Source organism: Schistocerca cancellata, chromosome 10 (assembly GCF_023864275.1).
Source record: "Schistocerca cancellata isolate TAMUIC-IGC-003103 chromosome 10, iqSchCanc2.1, whole genome shotgun sequence".
NCBI classification, from domain to species: domain Eukaryota; kingdom Metazoa; phylum Arthropoda; class Insecta; order Orthoptera; family Acrididae; genus Schistocerca; species Schistocerca cancellata.
The window spans coordinates 135,106,210-135,121,030 of record NC_064635.1 but is presented as its reverse complement, the minus strand read 5'-3'; the positions used below and the strand labels follow the sequence as shown (position 1 = coordinate 135,121,030).

Below are 14,821 nucleotides of genomic sequence, written 5' to 3'. Positions count from 1 at the left end.
TGCCTCAGAACATGTCCTACCAACCGATCCCTTCTTCTTGTCAAGTTGTGCCACAAACTTCTCTTCTCCCCAATCCTATTCAATACTTCCTCATTAGTTATGTGATCTACCCATCTAATCTTCAGCATTCTTCTGTAGCACCACATGTCGAAAGCTTCTATTCTCTTCTTGTCCAAACTATTTATCGTCCATGTTTTACTTCCATACATGGCTACACTCCATACAAATACTTTTATAAATGACTTCCTGACACTTAAATCTATACTCGATGTTAACAAATTTCTCTTCTTTAGAAACGCTTTCATTTTTTGACATGCGTATTCAAATGCAGATATGTAAACTGGCAGAATACGGCGCTCCGGTCAGCACTGCCTATATAAGGCAACAAGTGTCTGGCGCAGTTGTTAGATTGGTTACTGCTGCTACAGTGGCAGGTTATCAAGATTTAAGAGAGCTGGAACTTAGTGTTATGAGTCGGCGCACGAGCGATGGGACACAGCCTCTCCGAGGTAGCAATGAAGTGCGGATTTTCCCGTACGTCTATTTCACGAGTATACTGTGAATATCAAGAATCCGGTGAAACATCAAATCTCTGACGTCGCTGCGGCCGGAAAAAGGCTCCTGCAAGAACAGGACCAAAGACCACTGAAGAGAATCGTTCAACGTCACAGATTGCTGCAGATTTCAATACTGGGCCACAAACAAGTGTCGGCGTGCGAACCAATCAACGAAACATCATCGATATGGGCTTTCTGAGCCGAAGGCGCGCTCGTATACCCTCGAGGGCTGCACGACACAAAGCTTTACCCCTCACCTGGACCCGTCAACACAGGACTGTTGATGACTGTAAACATGTTGCTTAGTCGCACGACTCTCGTTTCAAATTGTTTCGAGCGGATAGACGTTCACGGGTGTGGAGACAACCTCATGAATCCATGGACCCTGCATGTCAGCAGGAGACTGTTGATGCTGGTGGAGGCTCTGTAATGGTGTGGGGCGTGTGCAGTTGAAGTGATATGTGACCCCTGATACGTGTAAATACGATTCTGACAGGTGACACGTACGTAAGCATCCCGTCTGATCACCTGCATCCGGTCATGTCCATTGCGCATTCCGACGGACTCGGGAAATTCCAGCAGGACAATGCGACACCTCACACGTGCAGAATTGCTACAGAGTGGCTCCAGGAACATTTGCGGCAATTCCGTGCCTTCGCGTTATTAGGCAGGTGTACCAGTTTCTGTGGCTCTTCAGTGTGTCGTTTATGTAGCGCACCAAAATTACCGAACTGTAGTTTTGGTAGAGTGCAAATGTAGTCAGCTGTCACAGCGCACGACCAAAATTTCGACACCGACGTATAAGAGAAAATACCCGCTCTGACACTCGAGACTCGGAGCGGTAGTAAAAGACTGGGGGCGCTGCAATACATTCATTTGCCACGAGTAATTGATTGAGGCAGTGAAGTGTATCGCGTGAACAGGTGTTAGTAGTCGTTGGCGGGTGGTTGGGAGCACCGTGCGAGCCTTCCCTGGCGTGAGGAACAGGTCGCGCGCGCCCTGGCTCCGCGTCCTACCTGTTGCGCTCGGCGCCATTGTCCGTCACAACCCTTGCCTCGCTCCGCCCGTCCTTCGCTGGGCCGGAATTCAGCGTCCTTGGGACACACGGGCTGGGGAGAGTTAATACAGTGCCGCAGGGCGCGGCGATATATTACTGCATTATGCGCGCCCCCTGTCGCGCCCTTGTTTGTGGGGGTGGGACACGGCGCGACACTGCCGACCGTCTTGTAAGGGACTGCCTGGCACAGCACACCCGCTATTAAGTCTCCCCTCCGTCCATGTCATTACCAGCCACTGGCCCGCCGTCGGTCCCGCTGAAGCTGAGAGAGGATGGCTCTCCAATCTGCTCTGGAATGTCGAGGGAAGTGAGTGTTGTTCGTCAGTCAGGGGCGAATAGGAGGAGATAAAGAAGGTCCAACGTAGAGCCGTACGTTTCGTCACGGGATCGTTTAGTCGCTTCAGCCGTCGGCACACGGGACGAGTTGGCTAACTAACGTTGATGTGGCGGTCAACGAGTTCTGTGACGTCACTTCCTGTTTCACGTTGAGGAGGGATTTAGTCACGTGAAACACAAAATACGTTCTGCTGTTTTTCCGGGACGCGTTTTACGTAAAGTAGAAAGAATAGGAAGAAAGAACGCTCCCTACGTCACAAGAAGGAAGACAGAGGCCCGCAGAAAGCAAGATGCCATTTTCCATTTGTCGTGTTCAGTAGAAGCCCATCCATTATCGGTTTCATGTAATACCTCACACCTGCGAAAATGTCATGTTTCTAAGCACCAGTACATTAAGTTTCTCGAGAACGAATCGTTACTGGTAGGATTTATTCTATAAAACGAGAGGAAATGTGATACTGGTGGGTAAAGAAATTTCGGATTTCATTACTTTCGCGTAATAACTCGCACGTTAAGAGAGTAAGTCGTCTTAAGACAAGAGTATATTGAAGATTCGCAAAATCGTGTCGTTCTTGTAAGGCTTGGTTGCGATTAAATGTAAGTTAGTAAGATTTCGTCAGTTAAATCTTATAGAAGACTATAAGATTAAAGTCGCCTTTTCACGAAACTGTAACCTAGTGTCGTGGTTAGAGCCGCCACATTCCGAACAAAATACCCTACAATCGATGGGAAACAAGTATGCCCGTCACGCCTTCACGTGATTCACCTTGCAGACAGTTCGTTGGCGTCGCGTTTGATATGTTGGACACAGGCTAGCATCGCTTGGTTTGCCGATCGGCGGTAGGTGTCTGGTTCTCGGTGCGATAGCTGCTGGCCGTAATTACCCGTACGACTCTCCATCAGATATTCCCTCGCCTACTCTTCTTCCTGCACTCGCAGTGTGTCTCTTAAGGAGTTGGTCCACGCATTTGCCTCTCTTGGTTCTGCTTATTGTCTGTTCATTGGACTGTTGCTCTCAGCGACATTGGTTTCCTACTACACTCAGTTGTAATCAAATAAAAGAAGATAAATAAGTAAACATTGTCTCATTGCTGTTCTTTGTACCTCTATTTCACATCGCCTACACTTTCCTTGGTTCCTGGGGGAGGGAACGGGACATTGCAGTCAGGTCTCGAGTAGCGACCCCTGCCCACTTTTCCGCCACCTCTTCCTTTTCCTTTGGGCGCCAGGTTTACAAAATGAACAGATGTATTTTTTTAAAGTGTGGTGTTATGTAAAAGTAAGTAGGTTCTCTGTCGTGAGTGACTTTGTTCTATTTAGTGTAACTTTATAAGCTGATTTCCTAACTGACTGAAAATGAATTTCCTTTTTGTGTTATCACATGTTGACAGATAGTGAAGTTTTTTATTTATGCGTACCACAGATAAAACAACATGACCAGCGTATGGAGAAGGGAGAAAACGTGCATTTTAATAGAGCTAATTTAGGAATTTTAGGCGCGTCGATTTTCGTGGATAAACTGTATTGTTTGCTAGCCAGACAAAGCCGGCAACTGCCGCTGGAGAGCGTTGGGGGCGCAGTCACCTTAATTAGCTAGTCCCGCGTGTTGACGTCGCTGCGTCTCGTGACGTCTGCGTGCACATCAGCATTAGCTGCCCCGTCCCGTGTGACTACAGTGTCGCAGAGATAGTCAAACAGATCTCTGGCAGGCACTACAAGACAGGCGTTGTGCAGTACGGTGTACGTCTGCTGTTGTAATTTCGCGAGCGTACGGTTCAGTAAGGTTCGGGGAACATGGTACTTCCTCCCGCATTACATCTCGCGACATAACTGCAGTGAAATCTTTCACGCAGGAGGATCGTACAAACATACCGCCGTTTGAGTCTCGTACAGATTCCCGTATGGAGGACATAGTGATAGACATCCCTGGGATTGTGAAGCAGCTGAATGGGTTGAAAATAAATAAATCGCCAGGTCCTGATGGGATCGCAATTCGGTTTTACAGAGAGTACTCTACTGCATTGGCTTCTTACTTAGCTTGCATTTATCGCGAATCTCTTGCCCCACGTAAAGTCCCGAGCGACTGGAAAAAAGCGCAGGTGACGCCTGTATATAAGAAGAGTAGAAGGAAGGATCCTCAAAATTACAGACCAATATCCTTAACATCGGTTTGTTGCAGGATTCTCGAACATATTCTCAGTTCGAATATAATGAATTTCCTTGAGACAGAGAAGTTGCTGTCCATGCATCAGCACGGCTTTAGAAAGCATCGCTCCTCCGAAACGCAACTCGCCCTTTCTTCACATGATATCTTGCGAAACATGGATGAAGGGTATAAGGCGGATGCCATATTCCTTGACTTCCGGAAAGCGTTTGACTCGGTGCCCACTGCAGACTCCTAACTAAGGTACGAGCATGTGGGATTGGTTCCTAAATATATGAGTGGCTCGAAGACTTCTTGAGCAATAGAACCCAGTAAGTTGTCGTCGATGGTGAGTGTTCATCGGAGGTGAGGGTATCATCTGGAGTGCCCCAGGGAAGTGTGGTAGGTCCGCTGTTGTTTTATATCTACATAAATGATCTTTTGGATAGGGTGGATAGCAATGTGCGGCTGTTTGCTGATGATGCTGTGGTGTACGGGAAGGTGTCGTCGTTGAGTGACTGTAGGAGGATACAAGATGACTTGGACAGGACTTGTGATTGGTGTAAAGAATGGCAGCTACCTCTAAATATAGATAAATGTAAATTAATGCAAATGAATAGGAAAAAGAATCCCGTAATGTTTGAATGCTCCATTAATAGTGTAGCGCTTGACACAGCCATGTCGATTAAATATTTGGCCGTAACACTGCAGAGCGATATGAAGTGGGACAAGCATGTAATGGCAGTTGTGGGAAAGGCGGATAGTCGTCTTCGGTTCATTGGTAGAATTTTGGGAAGATGTGGTTCATCTGTAAAGGAGACCGCTTATAAAACACTAATATGACCTATTCTTGAGTACTGCTCGAGCGTTTGGGATCCCTATCAGGTCGGCTTGAGGGAGGACATAGAGGCAATTCAGAGGCGGGCTGCTAGATTTGTTACTGGTAGGTTCGATCATCACGCGAGTGTTACGGAAATGCTTCAGGAACTCGGGTGGGAGTCTCTAGAGGAAAGGAGGCGTTCTTTTCGTGAATCGCTACTGAGGAAATTTAGAGAACCAGCATTTGAGGCTGACTGCAGTACAATTTTACTGCCGCCAACTTATATTTTGCGGAAAGACCACAAAGATAAGATAAGAGAGATTAGGGCTCGTACAGAGGCATATAGGCAGTCATTTTTCCCTCGTTCTGTTTGGGAGTGGAACAGGGAGAGATGATGCTAGTTGTGGTACGAGGTACCCTCCGCCACGCACCGTATGGTGGATTGCGGAGTATGTATGTAGATATAGATGAAATAGTCAGAAATTAGAGGTCGCCGGAGGTTTATTGACAATCATTTCTCCGAACGTGAGGGCCGGAGAGTACAGTGAAATATTCGCATATCAAGTACTGTCCATTTGTGGACTAAACATGTAGATGTAGATCTCCGCTGAAGACTGGTGTGTTCTTACCAGATCCACCGACTCATTATTCCTATATATACTACACAGCGCGTTAGCGGCTTAGGTACAGATACTTTGATAACTGGTACCTTGATGTGGACCTACACCAATGTGTCAGTTGCTTTTCCTCTGCGTCTAACAGTATTCCCGCAAACACACCACATAATTTAGTACCGGGTGTTTGGTGCACGGTCGTAACTGCTTCCCTGTGCACTACACCCATCTGTATAGAGTATCCGTTTTGCATCCACTCGTTCACACTTCAGTACTTGACGTGCTGCCCAGAGGAAAATAATCATTATTGGCTTGTTTGTGCCACTCACATTTCGAGCTACTAAGCAACCTCATTCGCAGCCAACATGGCACTACACCACGAAGAAGTAATTTGTGACATGTATCTGTCTCGTTCGTGCCTTTCCAAGTTCTACGTAAATTATGACACCATGCGTGGCATGCCATTGTAATGCCTCGACTTTCTTATGCGTACTGTATAGGCCTAATGTGACACAGAGGTTTAAGCACTGTATGATGTAACTACCACTGCCCGATTTTGTGGATCTGTAGACGGCAATACATGCTATAGAAATTAGTAATCCAGTAATTGTGTTAACGTAGCGAACTTGGCAAATAAATTGGTTTTTACAAGAAGTCTACACCACAAATTTGTAGATCCCCTCCTGCACTGAATGATCGTGTTAGATAACAGTAACCTAAAAACATACTACTCGTATTAGCCATAATTAGCAAATGAAGTTAATACTGATGTAACGTTGTTCAGTATACCGTCCCTGTCATCAGTGGAAAGATCTTAACTTACACTCCTAACGCTTGAATTTACATTAGATGTTTAACAGTTTCCTATTTTCCAGAAATCTTTTCTTGCTATTGCCGCTCTGCATTTTTATCCTGCCTACTTCGGTCATCACCACTTATTTTTCTTGCCCAAATAGCAAAACTTTCCTACTACTTTTAGTGTCCCATTTCCTAATCTAGTATCTGTCAGCATCGTCCGATTTAATTCGATAACATTCTATAAAGCTAGTTTTAATTTTGTTGATATTCATGTTATAATCTATTTTAAAGACGCTATCAATTCAGTTTCACTGCTCTTTCAAATATTTTATCGTTTCTGACAATTGCAATGTCATTGGCAAACCGCAGAGATTTATTTCTTGTCCCTTAACTTCCCATTCTAAATTTCTCCTTGGTTTCCTTTACCGCGTGTTCAATGTGCAGACAACATATTACACTATGTGATCAAAAGTATCCGGACACCTGGCTGAAAATGACTTATAAGTTCGTGGCTCCCTCCATCGATAATGCTGCAATTAAATATGGTATTGGTCCACCTTTAGCCTTCATGACAACTTCCACTCTCGCAGGCATTCGTTCAGTCAGATGCTGGAACGTTTCTTGGGGAAAGGCAGCCCATTCTCCAATGAGTGCTGCACTGAGGAGAGGTATCGATGTCGGTCGTTCAGGCCTGGCACGAAGTCGGCGTTCCCAAACGTGTTCTATAGGATCTAGGTCAGGATTATGTGCAGGCCGATGCATTACAGGGATGTTACTGTCGTGTAACCACTCCGCCACAGGCCGTGCATTATGAACAGGTGCTCGATCTTGTTCAGAGATGCAGTGAGAAGCAAGAAGGTGCTTAAAACATCAATGTAGGCCTGTGCTGTGATAGTGCCACGCAAAACAACAAGGAGTGCAAGCCCCCTCCATGAAAAACACGACTTCACCGTAACACCACCACCTCCGAATTTTACTGTTGGCACTACACACGCTGGCAGATGACGTTCACCGGGCATTCGCCATACCCACATCCTGCCATCGGATCTCCACATTGTGTACCGTGATTCGTTACTCCACACAACGTTTTTCCAATGTTCAGTCGTCCAGTGTTTACGCTCCTTACACCAAGCGACGTGTCGTTTGGCATTTACCGGCGTTATGTGTGGCTTATGAGCAGCCGCTCGACCATGAAATCCAAGTTTTCTCACCTCCCGCCTAACTGTCATAGTACTTCCAGTGGATCGTGATGGAGTACAGCCATATGACACAAGTGACACCGAATCGTCTGACCTTTTCGAAGTCCGTGAGTTCGCAGAGCGCCCTATTTTGTTCTCTCGCGATGCCTAATGACTACCGATATCGCTGATATTAAATAACTGGTAGTAGGTTGCAACACAATGCACCTAATATGAAAAACGTATGTTTTTGGGTGTGTCCGGATACTTCTGATCACATAGTGTATGTGTGGTAGGTTTGATGCTTGTCCCACTCCCTTGTCAACTGCCAATTCCTTTCACGCCAATCGGTGTTTATAGCTGAAGTCTTTACTCTGTACAAATCGTACGTACCCTTTGGGTTCCTGTATTTTGTCCCTGCTACCTTCAAAATTTCAAAGAGTGTTTTTCAGTCAACCATACCAAAAGCTTTGTCCAAATCTACAAATGCTATAAATGTAGATTTTCTTTCTTTAAGCCTACCTGGTAAGTCGAATTGTCAGCATGGCGTCGCAACTCCTACATTTCTTTGGAACCTAATCAGGAGATCGGGTTCTACCAGTTTTTACATTCTTCCGTAAATAATTCGTGTCAATATTTTGGAACCGTAATTTATGAAACTGATGGTTTGGTGGTATTCAAACATGACACCACCTAATTATTTGTGAGCTTATTGGTAGATCGGGCGCTCCAGAAAACAGCAGAGGGTTATGTCGAGAGAAAACTGCAGTCTCGCAGGGTGAACAAGAAACGTAAAACACCGACCTAAAAATTATTTTTTGCGCTAAACAAACAATAATGAAAATACAAATAAAGTATAACCATTTCTTACCGTGTGTTGGTGAAGTTTCACGCTTTTGATTGAAATTTCTCATAATTAGAGCCGGCCGGAGTGACCGAGCGGTTCTAGGCGCTTCAGTCGGGAACCGGGCGACCGCTACGGTCGCAGGTTCGAATCCTGCCTCGGGCATGGATGTGTGTGCTGTCCTTAGGTTGGTTAGGTTTAAGTAGTTCTAGGTTCTAGGGGACTGATGACCTCAGATATTTTTTTTTTTTTTCATAGTTAGAGATGGGAGGGAGCGATCTGTGTTTGCTTCGAAGAGACATTTAATAACTAAGATCTTATTCAGTACTATTTATTCTTGGTGACCGATTTCAACAGTTAATACTGTCATCTTCTGATCTGTAACGTGATGCATTTACATTGAATACATATAAAATTATCATTTATATATTTGTCACAAATGAGGAAATGGAAATTCTTTGTGTTCATAGCTTAAAAAATTCTTGTTATACCTCCTGTTCCATTATGACTGTATCACACATGCCATATTAGCATTATGGTGGATAGTATGTAGCTCATTCCACAAAGATTTGTTGAAAACGAAAACAATTTTGTAGGAATTAAAAACAATACAATTAAAAAGCACCTTGTGTAACTAGGAATGACCACGCACGTAACATTCCATTGATGCTTGTTAACTGATGAGTTGCCTAACAGTAGTGCATATGTCTACATTTACATGACGAGGTAAATATATAATGGATCCACATTCTTTGATGCACACATTTCAACCTGATAATAAGCCACAGATAGGGCATGTAATTCAACATTTAACGAGCATCCGTGAAATGTTGCGTGTGTAGACATCGGTAGCTCCACAACATGTTTTGTAACTGTATTGTTTTAATTTCTTACAAACCTGTTTTTATTTTTAACAAACCTTTGTTTACTGTGCTACATACTGACCGCTATAATGTCAACATGGCATGTTTGACACAGTCGTAGTGGAGCGGGAGGCATAGAAAAGGAATTTTTCATGGTATGAAAATGTAGAATTTCCATTTCCTGATTTGTTTTAAAAAAAGGTAAGTTCAAATGGCTCTGAGCACTATGGGACTTAACATCTGAGGTCATCAGTCCCCTAGAACTTAGAACTACTTAAACCTAACTATCCTAAGGACATCACACACATACATGCACAAGGCAGGATTCGAACCTGCGGCCAGCTCCTGATTTGTAATGATAAATGTAAATAATGGTTGTACATGTACTCAAATGTAAGTGAATCACGTTACAAATCTCAAGGTGAGTCTATACTTCTGTAACCGGTCGAGAGGAGTAAACAGTATTGAATGCGATCTTTGCTACTAAAATTCTATTCTCACAGTTTTCATAATGTGGCTCTAGAACGGGAGATGGGAGATGTGTCGCTATCGACGCTTCTGCCAACCCGTGTTCAGGCTGAGCACTAAAAGAGGGACAGTCAGTGTGAGGGTGTTGCCCGGCAGAAAGCAGGTGCCAGGCACAATTGCGAGCAGCCTTTTTATTGAAGAAGCTCTTCCTTCGCTCCAGCTCGCTGGGCGTGTTTTGCAGAACGACACGTGCATGTTGTTACTGTGCGCCGACACTTGTGATGTGATGTGCTGACCGGAGCTGCTGTCTGTTGCAGGTGGGAAGAGATGAGGACCGTGGCGTGTGCCGTGCTGCTCGCCTGCTTCATGGGCTGTCTGGCAGGTGAGTCTGAACCCCAACACTTTACTGTTTATTTCTTTTCTTTCCTTCCCGTGGACCATCCTTTTCACACAACTTGCCGTTGTCGTGATACAGGCTGCAGTGTGAGGCAGCTGCTCCTAGCAATAGGTTTTATGCAGTCCACAGCGCCTTCAAAAACCACATGCAAGATTTTCGTATTCTCTCATTCGCTATGTGCAAACTATTAGTCTTACAGAAAAAAAAATGAAGAGGACTTTCTTTTGTAGGAAATTTAGTGGGACGAGTTTTAGCTGTTGGCCATGGTTTATGAATTATTCATGAAAAACGCGTTTGAAGGTCACTTCCGTACTTTTTTTTTAATAATTGGAAAACTGCGGCCTCTAACGTATCCTACTGTAAAATTTAATTATATCAGGTTTCTTACAAATGGCCGGTCCTCTCTGTTTTTCTCTGTAGAACTAATAGTTTGTGTGTAGCGAGCGAGATAATATGAAGTGGTTGGTGGTATTTGAAGGCATTGCAGGTTGCACAACACCCAGCACCAGTGGCAGCCGAATCATCGGTTATATTGTTCTTATGTTGACAGTCTTCTTCATACTGACGGCGACACGAAACGGCGTAAACACATCTGAATAAATCTAAAAGGATGAAACTTTTGTGTTAGCAGAAGAGCCAACAACATGTTACGAGTGGAGGTCGAAATGCACGCGGTTTAGCTCAAGCAGGCTAGCGTGAGGATGGAAGAACTATACTGACGTGAGGTCTGGAACATGACAAGGAATGAGAATTCAGAAAGCGGACGTAATTAGTTGGATACTTAACTTTAATCCATTAATGATGGACATCGCTCTTGACGGTACATTATTCACAATACTATCTGTTCAGAATACATTCTTGAAGATATTTCTTGTAGTAACCGAATATAGTGCCTTGCTAGGTCGTAGCAAATGACGTAGCTGAAGTCTATGCTAAACTGTCGTCTCTGCAAATGAGAGCGTATGTAGACAGTGAACCATCGCTAGCAAAGTCGGCTGTACTACTGGGGCGAGTGCTAGGGAGTCTCTCTAGACTAGACGTGCCGTGTGGCGGCGCTCGGTCTGCAATCACTGATACTGGCAACACGCAGGTCCGACGTATACGAGGTGTATTCAAGTTCTAAGGCCTCCGATTTTTTTTCTAATTAACTACTCACCCGAAATCGATGAAACTGGCGTTACTTCTCGACGTAATCGCCCTGCAGACGTACACATTTTGCACAACGCTGACGCCATGATTCCATGACAGCGGCGAAGGCTTCTTTAGGAGTCAGTTTTGACCACTGGAAAATCGCTAAGGCAATAGCAGCACGGCTGGTGAATGTGCGGCCACGGAGAGTGTCTTTCATTGTTGGAAAAAGCCAAAAGTTACTAGGAGCCAGGTCAGGTGAGTAGGGAGCATGAGGAATCACTTCAAAGTTGTTATCACGAAGAAATTGTTGCGTAACGTTAGCTCGATGTGCGGGTGCGTTGTCTCGGTGAAACAGCTCACGCGCAGTCCTTCCCTGACGTTTTTGTTGCAGTGCAGAAAGGAATTTGTTTCTCAAAATATTTTCGTAGGATGCACCTGTTACCGTAGTGCCCTTTGGAACGCAATGAGTAAGGATTACGCCCTCGCTGTCCCAGAACATGGACACCATCATTTTTTCAGCACTGGCGGTTACCTGAAATTTTTTTGGTGACGGTGAATCTGTGTGCTTCCATTGAGCTGACTGGCGCTTTGTTTCTGGATTGAAAAATGGCATCCACGTCTCATCCATTGTCACAACCGACGAAAAGAAAGTCCCATTCATGCTGTCGTTGCGCGTCAACATTTCTCGGCAACATGCCACATGGGCGGCCATGTGGTCGTCCGTCAGCATTCGTGGCACCCACCTGGATGAGACTTTCCGCATTTTCAGGTCGTCATGCAGGATTGTGTGCACAGAACCTACAGAAATGCCAACTCTGGAGGCGATCTGTTCAACAATCATTCGGCAATCCCCCAAAACAATTCTCTCCACTTTCTCGATCATGTCGTCAGACCGGCTTGTGCGAGCCCGAGGTTGTTTCGGTTTGTTGTCACACGATGTTCTGCCTTCATTAAACTGTCGCACTCACGAATGCACTTTCGACACATCCATAACTCCATCACCACATGTCTCCTTCAACTGTCGATGAATTTCAATTGGTTTCACGCCACGCAAATTCAGAAAACGAATGATTGCACGCTGTTCAAGTAAGGAAAACGTCGCCATTTTATTGTAGAATGAAGGCTTTCACGACCGGTTGACATGGCTGTTGATATACTTTCCGGGATGTGAGGTCGTGGTCCAAGAACTTTTCTGCTCCTTACGTTTCGTCCAGGACTGCGCTGGACTTCCTGAGAGGCGCTGCTCCGCTGAGAGCGACTTATATATTGTGAGAAAGGGGGCGTGGTTCAGGTGACACGTGATGAGCAGTGATAATCCATAGCAAAGATAAGGTTGACTATCGATTACCACCTTGTCAAAGATAAAAATTGTTAGCAATTTTGTAGAGCCACTGTCCATATATCGCTAAGTTTCATAGCCTCCTCTTTCCTATTAAAATTATCGTTATGTTTATAAATTTCAATAGCTTCTCTATAAAGCCGTGGATAGTAATTTGACGTTGTAGATAAAACTTCGGTATCCGAAAACTTCACTTGGTGGTTGCCTGGTTGAAGAGCATGTTCCGCTACAGCTGACTTTTCTATTTTTTCCAAGTCGACAAAGACTTTTATGCTCTTTCAGTCGCGTGTTTACGCTTCTTTTGGTAGTACCAATGTAAACTTTACCACAGGTACATGGAATTTTATACACACCACATGTCGACAGGGGAGGGCGTTTATCCTTCACAGATCGTAGTACTTGACTTATTTTCTTTGTTGGTTTAAAGATCGGTTTTATGTCATGTTTTCGTAAAATCTTACCGATCCGATCTGTTACTTTTTTAATAAAAGGGAGAACTACTGTATTTTTCTGTCGTTGTGGTTCATTCTTATCTTTTGGGTTTCTGTTCCTTGGACGCAAAATTCTATTTATCTCTTTTCTTGAGTAGCCGTTTTTTTCAAGAGCCTGCTTCAGATGTTTCACTTCAGCATCCAAATGTTCAGGTGTACATATCCGTTCCGCTCGATCGACGAGACTTTTTATGACACCTCTTTTTTGTTGAGGATGATGATTAGAATTTTTATGTAAATATCTGTCCGTATGTGTTGCCTTCCGAAAAACTTTATATTCCAAGCTTCTATCGGGCCGTCTCATGACTAAGACATCCAAGAAAGATATTCTGTTTTCCTTTTCTATTTCTATGGTAAACTGTATTTTTGGGTGAATTTTATTTAGATAATCAAAGAAATCGTCCAAGGCCTGTCTGCCATGGGACCAAACCACAAATGTGTCATCTACATATCGATACCAACGAGATGGTTTGTTAGTAGCTTTGTCTAGGGCTGATTGTTCAAATTTCTCCATATAAAGATTGGCAATCGCAGGGCCTAATGGATTACCCATTGCTACTCCATCAAGTTGTTCATAAAATTCATTATCCCACTGGAACTGACTTGATATAAGACAATGTCTGAAAAGAACGGTCAAATCTTCTGGAAAAATATCCACTATGAAAATCATAACTTCGTTAACAGGAATCATTGTGAATAAGGACACAATGTCAAAACTTACAAGAATATCTTCAGGGGCCAGAGTCCCTCTAGTTTTTCAATAAAATGACGCGAGTCTTTTATATATGAGTCAGTTTTTCCAATCGTCGTAACTGACATTCCACAGCTGAGATGGCTGTAGGCATGTACGGTAAGCTAGTAAATTTTGAAACAAAGTTATAGTATAAGTAATCGGCAAAATACGACGATACGAACGTAATGACAACGCAGCGGAGAAAATCTCTGACCCGACTGGGATCGAAGCCAGGCCCGTTCAGTTAACAATCCTCGGCGCTGACCACACAGCTACCAGTACGGCCTGTAAAATAAACACAAGCAGCTAAGTAATGCGGGTGTGAACACCTTAGGGAACAATCGAGGGTTCAACAAAACTCGGGAAGGTTTTGGTTTTTTACACGTCCTGTTCGCTGCACGCCGCAACCTGTTTTCGGGATACGTCGGTGTTTTCGCTTGCAGCCGCATCGTGACTAATTCTCTTGCACGGTATGGTATCTGGTTCAAAAATGGTTCAAATGGCTCTGAGCACTATGGGACTTAACATCTGAGGTCATCAGTCCCCTAGAATTTAGAACTACTTAAACCTAACTATCCTAAGGACATCATACACATCCATGCCCGAGGCAGGATCCGAACCTGCGACCGTAGCGGTCACGCGGTTCCAAACTGAAGCGCCTAGAACCGCACGGCCACTTCGGCCGGCATGGTATCTGGTCTTAACGGCAGTCTGGCTGCTCAGTTCCTGCCTTAGGTTGTTTTTCAGTTGATATCCTCGCTCTCGAGGTTTCAGAGTCGTCCTTTTGTCTCATCTCGCCGAGTTTTTAGTTTGAGGACAACGCGGGACGAGCCACTAATGGCAGACGAATAAATTTGGCAAATTACATTCAAGGGGGCGAGAGGGTCTGGAGGGAACAGGAAGAGTTTTTGCATGTAAATAGAGTTATAAAAATGTTAATCTCCTTGTAGAAACATCTTTTGTGTAAGCAGGAATTTCAGCGGTCGTCTCCGTGTTAACTTTAAGGGCCGCATGTTTTGAAAACAATACTGTCTGCCATTAATATCCGTGCA

General features: G+C 44.4%; 1 protein-coding gene across 5 annotated transcripts in view; it reads left to right on the top strand.

Moving 5' to 3' along the window:
• Positions 1-14,821, top strand: part of LOC126106515 (fasciclin-2) — a 905,782-nt gene that overhangs the window by 213,896 nt on the left and 677,065 nt on the right. For all 5 annotated transcript variants that reach the window (XM_049912842.1, XM_049912841.1, XM_049912840.1 and 2 more), the window contains exon 2: positions 9,996-10,060. In XM_049912842.1, the coding sequence (XP_049768799.1) occupies positions 10,006-10,060 (55 nt within the window). In that variant the 5' untranslated portion in view covers positions 9,996-10,005. The remainder of the gene's footprint in view (positions 1-9,995; positions 10,061-14,821) is intronic.